General features: G+C 41.2%; 1 protein-coding gene across 1 annotated transcript; it reads left to right on the top strand.

Annotated features, from left to right (window-relative positions):
• The first annotated feature begins 4,542 nt into the window (after positions 1 to 4,542).
• On the top strand, positions 4,543 to 9,733 carry LOC133393027 (uncharacterized protein K02A2.6-like). The gene is made up of 2 exons (XM_061656013.1): positions 4,543 to 4,692; positions 4,846 to 9,733. Exons 1-2 carry the CDS (start codon positions 4,543 to 4,545, stop codon positions 8,143 to 8,145), a joined length of 3,450 nt encoding a protein of 1,149 aa, XP_061511997.1. The 3' UTR covers positions 8,146 to 9,733.
• The last annotated feature ends 2,716 nt before the right edge of the window (positions 9,734 to 12,449 follow it).

Below are 12,449 nucleotides of genomic sequence, written 5' to 3'. Positions count from 1 at the left end.
CAGCCATTTTGATGCGACGTTTAAACAGAGCAGCCATTGACAGTTTGATGGTTATAGCGTACGGTGCGAACTGGCTTACAAATATTTATTTTTCTCTTAAGTTAGTGCATTTTTTGTAGTAAAATTGGTGATATTTGGTACAAGAAAGGTCATATTATGTGTCGACATACGCATTGTAGTGTTTTGATCAATTTTAAAAGGAATATTCAGCCAAATTCAAAGTGTGTTATTGTTCCGAGTTTCGGCAGGAGCCCACAACATTGAGCTGTCAAAAATGAACATTTACTGTGTACAGGCGGTCCCCGAGATACACGGTTAATGGGGACCGAAAACGGCGGCAAAATACCGCGTATCTCGAATTTCCGCGTAAGTCGAATCTCGTGATTTCCAGCTAAAATATCACAAATTTTCGTGTAATTTTGCAAGTAGGGGGCGGTTTTAGTCACTTTATGAATTATTTGATATGATTCTGACTGAATATAACTGTTTTAAACCTTTTGAAATAGTTTTTAACATTCGATCAAAACGGAAATTATTTGGCAATTTGCAATTGATGTGTCAAATCAGTACAATTTGCTCAAAGAATTGTCAAATTTAGAAAACCGCGTATCTCCGAATCCGCGTATAAGAGGTACCGTGTATCTCGGGGACCGCCTGTACCTATTTTCGGCAGCATTTAAAGTGAAAAATAACCTGTTTATCATGATTTTAAAATTCCGAACAAGTTAGAATAAATTAAATAAGCATAAAATCTTTAATATACACCACTTTTTCATTGTTTTACTGTTCTCAGTAAAGTGTACTGAAAACAGTTAATTATTTTTTAAAGATTATTTAAACAGTTCAAACTACTTTCTTAACATTTGTAAATATTTTAATTAAACAAATATGCATTCACTCATTTTATTAAATTGTCTTTTTTTGGTTAAAAAAACGAAAAGGATAATTGAGTGTTTCTAATAGACTGATGTACACAAAGGTTATCCGTGTAAAAAAATATTCGACCGCATGTCCTCGGCGCGGACCAGTGTGTTTCGAGAAATGTGCCGCAGATTCAGCATTGCATCCGATGAATTCAGGTATCATCAACGTTTTCAGGTATCATCAACGATTTCAAGCATCATACCGCAAACTTGACTTTGGCTAAGACAGATTCGGGAAGAGGTCCCGCGGTCTTGAGATAAAGTGTGAAACCCTGTATTACCTACGCCATCAGAGGGATGTCACGTGATGCACTTTACGGCAGTCTAGTCACTAAAGACTACAACAACATATACGAACTCATTGACCACATTCAGCGTTGCGACACGCATTTCCAAATGCGTCAAGCCAGTTCGCAGTACAACCCGACTTCAAGTAGCAGTGTCGTCAGAGTCAGATACACCGCCTAGCCAGAACCGTTGCTTCAATTGTTCTGAATTCGGTCACCGTTCCGCTCAATGTCAACGACCTCGATGAACTCCTGGTTCCTGTTTCCATTGTGGGAAAATGGATCACAACTACCGAAACTGTCCGTTGAATCGCGAATCCATTGCCGCAGCTGCACTTTTCGAAGAATCCGAAGAAAAATCATTAGTAACAACAATAGATGCTCACCAAGAGGTAAGTGTTGCTATAGGGGATCAAGGGGCTTGGAGCAGGCAAATAATGATAAATGCACTTTTTGACTCTGACAGCCCTAAACATTTTGTTAACCAGGACTTGATTCCAAGATGTGACAACAGTGTACGGTAACCTACTCGGTTTAGAGGAACAGGAGGTCAATACCTAGAAACGTTAGGAAACATTGAGCTTCGCATAACTTTTGGAAATCTCATCATCGAACATACTTTCATCATTTTGCCTAATCATTATATGAATTTACCGCTCATTGTTGGAAGAGATGCATTGTGTAAATTGAATGTTTTTCTTAAAAAATTTAGATACAGATATAATAAAAATAAATTGATTGAATTGAACAAACAACCTTTGCCAGTATTAAAAACAGCTATTTGCCAAACGCTCCAAACTCTTGATCTTTACCGGGACTCAGTCGGTGACCAAGCTAGGGAAAATCAGCTAGATCTTTCGTGATATGATTCTAATGATGTTAATACTCCACAAACTCCGACTATAGAGTCACACAATAGTCTTACTGAGGCATTTTCCGAAATATGTGGGATTGATGTTTGCGATACTAACAATATTTCTTTGGGTGAAACTTTATCTCACGATCAAATTACGGCAATAGAATCAGCAATAGAATTAAACTATCACAAGTTTCCGAGCGATAAAATCATTATTCCGGATCATAGAATAAAAATTAGCCTTATGCACTGTGGGATCCTAGAGTAAGAAAGAGAAAGAATGCGATGTATGATGGTTGAAGGCAGTCGGAGTTGAGCAGCAAATAAAGAAGGTTGTGTTCCGGTAACGAACGAGGTGGTGTGCGTGTGTGTGTACTCTGTACTGGTAGGATATCACATTGGCGATCCTGCCATGATAAAATTGAAGAAGGAGGGAAAAGTAGATTTTGCCAAGGACCGAGTGTAAAGGTATTATAAGAAAATTGCCGGAAAACAGAAACCTGAATCGGGTTCGGCCCATGATCGAAAAAAAAAGTTGTTGAAATGTTGTGTAGAAAGAGGTTGTAAGCGTTGAGTCGGGTACGGTCCATGGCCAACGTGGTAAAAGATATGAGAGATGAGCCGGGTTCGGCCCATGGCCAATATGAAGAAGTTTTATGCAAGAAACGCTGAGTCGGGTATGGCTCATGGCCAGCGTAGAAACAAAGTGTGGACACTGAGCTGGGTTTGTCCCATTGCCAGCGTTCAAAAAAAAAAAAAAAAAAAAAAAAAAAAAAAAAAAAAAAAGGCAGAAATTGAATCGGGTTCGGCCCATGGTCAGTGCAATCTAAAAAAAAAAAAAAAAAAAATGATAATAAAAAGCCGGGTTCGGCCCATGGCGGGAAAAAGAGAGAATAGAAAAGAACGGGTAAATTTGCCGTGGTCAACTGGTAGTGTTGCCAGATCAAAAACAAGATTTAGTTGAATTGTTGGTAGGTTTTGTGCACAAAGAAGAGGAAGAGACTCCAAAAGGATTAGCTGTGTGTGTGTGTGAGCGAGAGAGAGAGAGAAATGGGTTTGACGAGTCGATAAAGGAGTTACGTGTGTAGTGGTGAGTGTGGCGAAACGCGCGCTTGCAGAGCGTTACGGCGAACGGGTTGCCAGTATCGATGATCGTGTATGAATATCTGATCTCTTTTGTTGTGGGAGATGGATTGGTATATGTGAAATGAGAGTTTATGTTCTTTTCTTTTGGCGCGGATGAAGTGCAGAATTTGGTTTGACTATCATTCTTTGTTGGTTTATCGCTGGAAGCGGACGGAAAAATATGTGCGCAAAGAAAAGAAAAAGTGTCATATTTTGTAAAATCAAAATGAGTAAAGGCTGGGCAGTTAGCGATATATCACAAAGTGATGAACAGCCGGATGCAAAAGAGCAGGATGACATGCATTTTGCTGCTAGAAAAACTACCAACGAGTGGTTGTCAGGATCGTGGCCGTTAAGGCATTTCGATGAAACAGTGCCAACTAACAAACGCAAGGCGGAATGGATACGGTTTCGAGATCAGTTTAAGAGGATAGTGGCATGCAAAGCGCCTGTTGATTCAAAAACCCGTGTAACGGGTCTAAAGATTTTTGCAGGAAGCTATTTGTTGAGCATCATCGAAATGCAGCAGCGAAATTTGCCGTCCGAATCGGAGGATATATACAACGAAACTATCCGCGCACTTGACGATTATTTTAGTGATTTGTGCGACGCATCAAAAGAGAGGATGAAGTTCCGTGAGATGAAGATGAAAGTGCATGAACCATTTGCGGACTGGGTGCTGCGTCTTGAAAAGCAAGCGGTGTTATGCGAATTCGTGGGTGCGCAGCGTGAGGAGGAGATAATGCAGGCGGTGGTACGGCGATCGGTTCCAGAAATATCTGCTAAGCTTTACGAAATGGCAAACTTTTTCGGTAACAATTTAGAACGGGTAATTAGCCATGGAAAACATCTCGATTTCATTCGCACGGAAGAGGCGGTGAGGAAGCCGGAAGGAGAAGAAGGGAACTCCGCGCAGAGTCAGGATGATCGACGAGCGTTGATAAGACCGGTGAATGCTATCCTTTCGGCGAAAGTTCCGGCTAATCGATATAAGCCTTACGAGACAAAGTGGAGTAAAATGCGAGATACTGGATCTCGAGTACAGAAGAATGAGGAAAGGCGTGAAGGAATGCGACTCTGTACGAAGTGCGGACGTACGCACGGTTGGGGCCAATGCAAAGCATTTCGCGCGAAATGTTTCTCTTGCGGAAGAACCGGCCATTTTGCCGAATTTTGCTTTGCAGCAAAAAGGAACCATAACCGTATTAATACACGATGCGCAATCTCAGATTGCGCATATATTCGTTTTATCAAAACATAAGTCATTTCGCGTAGCCAACCCTGAGCTATAAACGTCATTTCCATACATTTTCAGATTGCGCCAAGATTGCGCATAAATTTTCAAGATTATATGTCCGAGATATATAAAGTTTTTTTGACAGATAAATATATCAAACCGACCCGTTTGACAGATAAATATATGCGCAATATGAGATTGCGCATCGTCTATTGCTACGGTAATACAATGGGAATGAAACAAGAAGCCGAGCGTGTCAACCAGGTAGAAGTTGACGTTCCGGAGTGAAAAAAAAAATGTTTCTTTTGTTTTGAAATAAATAAAGGAAATTAAAAGTTGCACTCTTTGTTAAATTTAAATCGTGTGCTGGTATACTTATTTTTTTTCTGTTCTTTTCCTTATTTTTTTTATTTTTAGCTGATAACTGGCAAGGCAACGTCATCTGGGGTGATAAGTGATCCGCGTATCGTGAATTGTGTTATAGGATCGGTGGAGTTTAAATTCTTGGTGGATTCGGGGGCGACAGTGAATACGGTAACTAAGAAAGGTTGGGAGAGGATCAAGGAAGAATGTAGTACGGTAATTCAAGACATTACATTGCACCCAGAAGAAATTTTGAAAGGATATGCTACTCATCGACCGTTAGAAGTGATATGTTCATTTCGGGCTTATGTGGGGGTGAAGGATGCTGGACAGGACAGGCAATTGGCCAAGTTTTTTGTAGTGAACGGTACAGAGATTTCACTTCTCGGTTTTCAAACGGCAAGTCAGTTAAAATTATTAAGGATAGGGCTAGGGCTGCTAAAGAAGGAGATAAATTGTGCCGAATTAGTTGGGAGAAAAACGAGCATCGACAACAGTGAATCGGGGCCAGGTGCGGCTGATCAGTGGGTCAAATTTCCGAAAATCGGTGGGGAGCCGGTAAAATTCCGAATAGACACATCAGTGATACCAAAGCGCATAATTAGATATAACGTCCCGATTGCGTTCGAGAAAGCAGTTAATGAAAGACTTGAAGATATGGAAAGAAGGCAGATTATAGAAAGGGCTGATAGGAGAGGTAGCACGATATCATTTGTATCACCAATGGTGCTAGTTCCGAAGGGTCAGAAGGATTTCAGAATGGTTATAGATTATCGGGAGGTGAACAAGGCAATAGTTCGTGAGCCCTATCCAATGCCGTCGCTTGAGAAAGTGTGGGCTGACATACCTCATAATGGAGGAAAATTATTTTTTACGAAACTAGACTTAAAGGATGCATATTTTCATATAGAACTTCACGAAGAGGTGCGCTATTTAACCACTTTTATGACGGCTAACGGTTTGATGCGATTCACGAGGTTGCCTTTTGGGTTGTCGTGTGCACCTGAGTTGTTTCAGAGTGTTATGGAGAAGTTATTTGCAGATTGTAAGAATTTAGTGGTATACATGGATGATGTTCTAGTTTATGGGCGATCTTTAGAGGAGTTAGAGAAATTAGTGAAGGAAGTAAAAAGAGTGATTGAGATAAATCACCTAACGATTAATGAAGAAAAATCGTTATATAATCAGGAGAAAGTTGATTTTTTGGGTTTCACAATCGACGGACGAGGTATTCTCCCCACCAAAGAGAAGATTTCAGACATATTAAAGTTCGATAGACCAAAAGACGTGTCCGAGGTGCGGAGTTTTTTGGGCATGATAACATTTATAAGCCCATTCATAAAAGGATTTTCGCATAAGACTAAACCCTTACGGGATTTGTTATCGAAAAAAGCAAAATTCGAATGGAAAAAAGAACAACAGGATGCGTTTGAGGAGCTAAAAATTGCAACAGAAAATGATTTGATTAAGAGAGGATATTTCGATGCAAAAGACAAAACCATTCTGTACACTGATGCGTCACCCTGGGGGTTAGGCGCTGTTTTAGCACAAGAAGGTTATTTAGACGGAGAAAGAAGGATTATAGCATGCGCATCGAAGAGTCTTACAGAGGTAGAAGGGAGATATCCACAACTTCATCGTGAGGCGTTGGCTATAGTATGGGCCATGGAAAGATTTGCATATTATTTAATTGGCAGAAAATTTACATTGCGGTCAGACAGTGAAGCCTTAATGTTTATGCTTAGAGGAAAACACCGCAAGGACATGGGTAAAAGGATAATGTCAAGAGCAGAGGGCTGGTTCCTGAGAATGGAGCATTTTTGTTACGAATTCGAACATGTAGCAGGAAAGGACAATATAGCTGACGCAGCCTCTAGAATTGGGGAAAAGCGAAATGATCCGCAATTCGGATGGGGAAAGGAACCGCATGAGCTATGTTTGGTAGAAACAGAGATTAACTATATTAGTGAAGGACTAGTAGCAATGACGTCACAGGAAGTGCAGAAGGAACAACTGAAGGATAGGGAGTTGCAAGAGGTTATGCTTTGGTTAGACAAAAAACAGAAATGGCCGACAGAAATTGTGAAGTTCCAACCATTTCAACGTGAAATGTACATCCAGGAGGGATCACTAATGAAGCAGGAAAAGTTAGTATTGCCTGAAAATCTGCGTAAGAGGGCTTTAAGTCTAGCGCATCGATGTCATCCAGGAATGTCAACAATGAAGAATATTTTGCGGCAAGGGTTATGGTGGCCCAATATGGATCGGGAGGTAGAATCTTTTGTAAAAAGTTGTCCGGAGTGCCAGGTTATTAAAGCAGATAGCCATCCACCTCCCATCACATTGACGGATCTCCCTAACAACCCGTGGGATTATGTATCCATAGATTTTGCTACTTTGTCGGACGTTTTGCATTGGAAAGCATTAGTGTTCACAGACAATTATTCCAGGTTTTTAGTTGCGGTTCCGATAGAGCGAGCTGACGGGGAGGCAGTGAAAGCAGTTCTTAAAAAAGTTTTTAACACTTACTATGTACCAAAAACTATAAAAGCGGACAATGGACCACCTTTTAATAGTGTGGAGCTACAAACTTGGTTGCAAGAGGTATGGGGTGTTAAGTTGATTCATTGTACACCGCTGAACCCAACAGAAAATGGTCTGGTTGAGAGAAATATGCAAGGCATAAACAAAATTGCAGCAATTGCAAAAATTAGAAAGCTTAATTGGAAAGAAGCTCTTGCCGATTATGTGGCAGCATATAATTCCTGGCCTCATCATGTGACGAAAATACCCCCGGCGGAACTTATGTTTGGTAGGGCGGTCAGGGGTTTATTGCCAAACATGAAGTTGAACTCAAGGCAGGCGCTGGATGATGAACTCAGGGATCGAGACAGAACAGCAAAGTTTGAGCGAAATGCAAGAGAGGATGAGAGGCGCCGAGCTAAAAATACAAGTATAAAAGTTGGTGATAAGGTACTTGTTATGCAGCAGAAAAGGGATAAGGCCGATACAGCCTATAAAAACAAATTTTATAAAGTAACTAAAATGGAAGGAATTGGAAGAGCGACAATAAGGGATATGGAAAATAGTAAGGAGTATCAGCGCAGCGTTAAGCATTTAAAGAAATTTGTGGACAGAAGTGATGACCAGGAGAGTGAGATAGGTATTGAGGAGGAGAATACATCGCTGGAAGTACCCGAAGGAATGGAACAGGTAGTAGAACGGAATTTATACCGAGAACTAGAAGTAGAGCGACCCGTGGGAAGGTCGATTCGGAGGGCCGAAACGGATGGTAGGATTAGAGAAGCTAGGGAAATTAAGCGTCCATGGAGGTTTCGAGACGGAAGTATGTGAAGGGTGTAGGTTAAGTTTATATCATAATACATTTTGGGATGTGAAAACCTTTACATATTTTTTAGTAAAGGGAGAATGTGGGATCCTAGAGTAAGAAAGAGAAAGAATGCGATGTATGATGGTTGAAGGCAGTCGGAGTTGAGCAGCAAATAAAGAAGGTTGTGTTCCGGTAACGAACGAGGTGGTGTGCGTGTGTGTGTACTCTGTACTGGTAGGATATCACATGCACGATGTTCCTTTTTCTACCAAACCCCGGCGATTACAGGGTTTTCCAATTGAGTTTAGACTAGCCGCATACTTTTTTTGAATAGTCGCATTAGATTCTTGACTAGCATCCTCTATTTTTGATTACGAGCAATGGATTATTGACTAGGAGCAATTGATTTCAGCAGGTCCTTGCATGACAGCCTAAGAGCGTCGCGTTGATAACACCCGGTGTAACAGATCGACTTGAATAATAATCTGTGGATATTATTTAATTTCATCCGCTCATTAGTTTAACGTGTTTGTTTTACTACTATATATCGTCCACAAAATAAGATATATTTTATCTGATAGGTTTTTGGTGCTATTGTCTTGATTTTATTAACGCACAATACAACACAAAAGCACTAAACGGCTGAATTGAAATATGCAGTAGTGAACCCACAGGCATAACCTAACCAAAAGCTAGATTAAGCAAGTTTTTCAGAGTGACCATATGTAGTTCTATCGATTTTCGATCGAATATCGGTTTACAATTGAGCACACTAAAACTCAGTTTTTCGAACCAAAAATCAAATTTTTTTTCAAGTATTGACCATTCAACCATAAAATTGGAATTTAATAAAATTTATGAGTGAATATAAAGTTGTTGTTGATGACAGCGCCGCATAATTAGGTCATCACGGCCTGGGAACTGACCGACCGAACGAAAACAATTGTAAGCAAATCTAATGTAAACAATATCGACCAAATAAAAACTGCTGATCGCGATCGATCAGCAGAAAATTAGTATATAAGTTAGGAATAAGCATGAATAAATCGACTTTCAAGCACAAGAACTCAAAGACTAAGTTGTTTGTCTGTTCCAAGCCAAGTCGGACGGTAAAATCCTCCTGTCTTGGCGCTTCCCAACGAGTTCAGACTCGGTGCGGAAAATATATGGTGGCTCCAGAGAGGATTAGTAGAGACCTCGCAACGTACAAGTCGGAGGTTAACTTCCGATCTTGAAACCCAGAGTCGGCCGGAACATACAAGTCGGAGGTTAGCATCCGATCTTGACGAACGTATTCCTGACCGATAGAAAAAAACAACCGGCGCTCCAACGGAGGAAGGTTCGTAAAAGCGGAAAACATCGCGAATGTATAATAGTAGCCAAAAACAAACAAACAAAGTGCAACAAACCAAACGAGTGCAAAAAAACGCCTGAAACAGTGCTTAAGAAGTCCAAGGTACAGAGACAGAATTCAGTAAGGCGCCGTACGATCACCGATATATTGTGATTGAATAAAGACACCGGTGGTAAAAAAAACGACGTTCGCTATATCGTTTCGGTCGTACCACAGGTTTGTAAACAAAACAAAAAGGGTGTGTGTGTGCAGTGAAACGCAACCTCAGAAAGGGCGTTTAAAACGGACGACCTGAGAACATCTGATCGAAAATCATTACGTAGCGTACTAGTAACAAAGTGCAGTGGAAACAATTACGCGTGTGGCACACATTCGCAGTGAGAACGTAATAAAACCCACAAGACGCTAACGACCGCGGTTTACGGACGTTCCCAGGAAGATCAACAGTTGGGGAGTGTAACAATACGGGACGTGCATACAAAAAAGAAATCTTCGAGCTAAACCGTATCCGGCTTTAGCATTTCCGGGAAACCACAAACATAAAGGTGTTGATAAGAGTGCGAACTAGTGGAGTAGTACGTGTCCAGCTTATTGACGTGTGTTGATACGGTGATCGGTAGCCAATGGTCATCGCCCCGGAAGACCCGATTATCCAACGAAAAAGCGTGGCGGCAATACTACCCAAGCAGCGGATCTGAAGGCGACCAGAAGACAGGGGTACTGACGACACCGCGGGGGATCACCTGAAGACGACCTCGAGCAGGACAAGCAGGGGCGTTGTAAGAGCAGCAACGACACGACGACACCCATCCAGATACTTTATCCACCGGTTACGCAAAGTGAGTAGTATGGATATCATATTTAAAAGCAACCCGAAAGGCAATTGCAAGCTATGCAAGAACCCCGATGAGTGGGACACACAAGTTAATTGTATCGAGTGTGACAGATGGTTACATCTCAAATGTCTGAAGCTAGAAGGTCCCGTTAAAAAATATGTGTGTCCAAAATGCTACACAATAGCTGAGGAACGCAAGGGAAATAGGGAGGCCTTAATGCAAACAGAGAGGCTACTAAAAGAAAAAACTGAAGCGGAAAAAAGAACTAGAGAAGAAAACGAAAGGTGTGAGAAGGAAATCGAAAGACTAGAAGACATATTAAGAAATGAAGAAATACATAACCAATCCGACACAACTCACCTACAAGACGACCTACAGACACTTACAACAAACGTAAATAAAATGGGAAACTTGGGTTTTGCTCCACGCAAGAAGACAGTTTTAAAACTTCCGGATTTCTATGGCAACTATAGAACATGGCCTCGTTTTAAACTACTGTTCGAAGAAACCACTCGAACAGAAAAATTTACGAGTTTGGAAAACCTTACACGGCTCCAAATTCACCTTGAGGGAGATGCATTGCGATCCGTTAGCGGGTTGATGCTGAACCCAAGTAACGTGGATGCAATCTTGGAAAGATTGGGGAGGTTATATGGCAACCCAGTTAGCATTTTTAACGCCTTACTAAAAGACCTTATGGTGGTTAAACGGGCATCTTTGGAAAATCCATCTTCGATTATTGAGTTCTGTAACGCACTGAATAACATGGTGGAAAATATGACCATGTTGAACCAAACGGAGTACTTGATGGACCAAAGGCTCCTTACAGATCTGGTCGCAAAACTCTCTCCGGACCTTAAAACCAGGTGGCTCAGAGATTCACTTAACGAGGAAGGTGACAAAATCAAAACCTTGAAAGATTTCAGCAAAAGGTTGAAACCAACAGAAGACGTGGCGATCACACTTCTTGCTATGGAAGGTGGTCAAAGAGACAGACCGGCGAGGCTGAATACTCACTATTCAGTCAGCCATCAAATTTCAAATAAAAGCTGTCTAATTTGCAGCCGTCCTCATGAAACCATATCTTGTTACAAGCTAAAGAATGCCTCAGTAAACGAAAGATGGAAAATGCTGAAGGAGAAAAACGTTTGCACTAACTGCTGCAAATTCTCTAACCATGCGGCCATTAACTGTCGCTCAAGGCCGCAGTGTACAGTGGATGGTTGTGGACGACGACACAACACCATATTGCATGAAGAAAAATTCAACTCAATGGGCGCGGCGTCAAAAGCACATTTAAATTTTCATCAAAACTCGGAACAATACCTATTTCAAGTTCTGCCAATAACTGTCTATAACGAAAACAACTCCATCGAAACATTTGCATTGATAGACCCAGGATCCTCAACGAGCCTCATGACAGAAAGCCTAAGACAGAAACTAAATCTACATGGCCCAAGGAAGCCGTTAACACTTTCGTGGACAAATGGATGCAACCAGGTAGAGGATACAAGCACGTCGGTATCTCTGAAACTCAGAGGTCCAAACGGCAGGCTGCTTTATGTCAAGGACATTAGGACAGTAAATGAACTGGACCTACCCACTCAAAGCATCAATGCAAACGTGTTGAAGAGAAAATTTTCCCACTTAAAGACGGTAAATATTTCAAGCTACAAAAATGCTAAACCCACCATTCTGTTAGGACTTCCACATGCTTATTACACGCAAGCTGTGGAGTCCAAATCAGGAGCGCCCAATGAATCAGTGGCACACAAAACACGCATTGGTTGGGCCGTATTTGGAAAGTGCAGAGATGGTGATGCAAAAGAAAATCAACATCTTTTCACAATACAGGATAAGAAAGAGGAGGAAGAAAAGTCAATGAGGGACCTGATGAAAAGGTTTTTTTCAACAGAAGAATTTGGCGTAAGGGAAACCAAATTCACCCCAAAATCAAAGGACCATGAAAGAGCCCTAAGTGTAATGAATGACACACTGAAATATACAAATAATCAGTATGAGATTGGCCTACTTTGGAAAGATCCCAATGTATCCTTACCAAGCAGCTACGCACAGGCGCTAAGAAGGCTCGAAAGTCAAGAACGGAAAATGAAAGGTAATGACGAGATGAAAACCT

This window comes from Anopheles gambiae, chromosome 3 (assembly GCF_943734735.2).
Source record: "Anopheles gambiae chromosome 3, idAnoGambNW_F1_1, whole genome shotgun sequence".
NCBI classification, from domain to species: domain Eukaryota; kingdom Metazoa; phylum Arthropoda; class Insecta; order Diptera; family Culicidae; genus Anopheles; species Anopheles gambiae.
This window is presented reverse-complemented; position numbering and strand designations above follow the sequence as displayed.

Coding starts and splice junctions, on each gene's coding strand:
- LOC133393027 (XM_061656013.1), top strand. CDS start 4,543: ATGTCCGAGATATATAAAGTTTTTTTGACAGATAAATATATCAAACCG. Junction 4,693..4,845: donor AAGCCGAGCGTGTCAACCAG/GTAGAAGTTGAC, acceptor TTTTATTTTTAG/CTGATAACTGGCAAGGCAAC.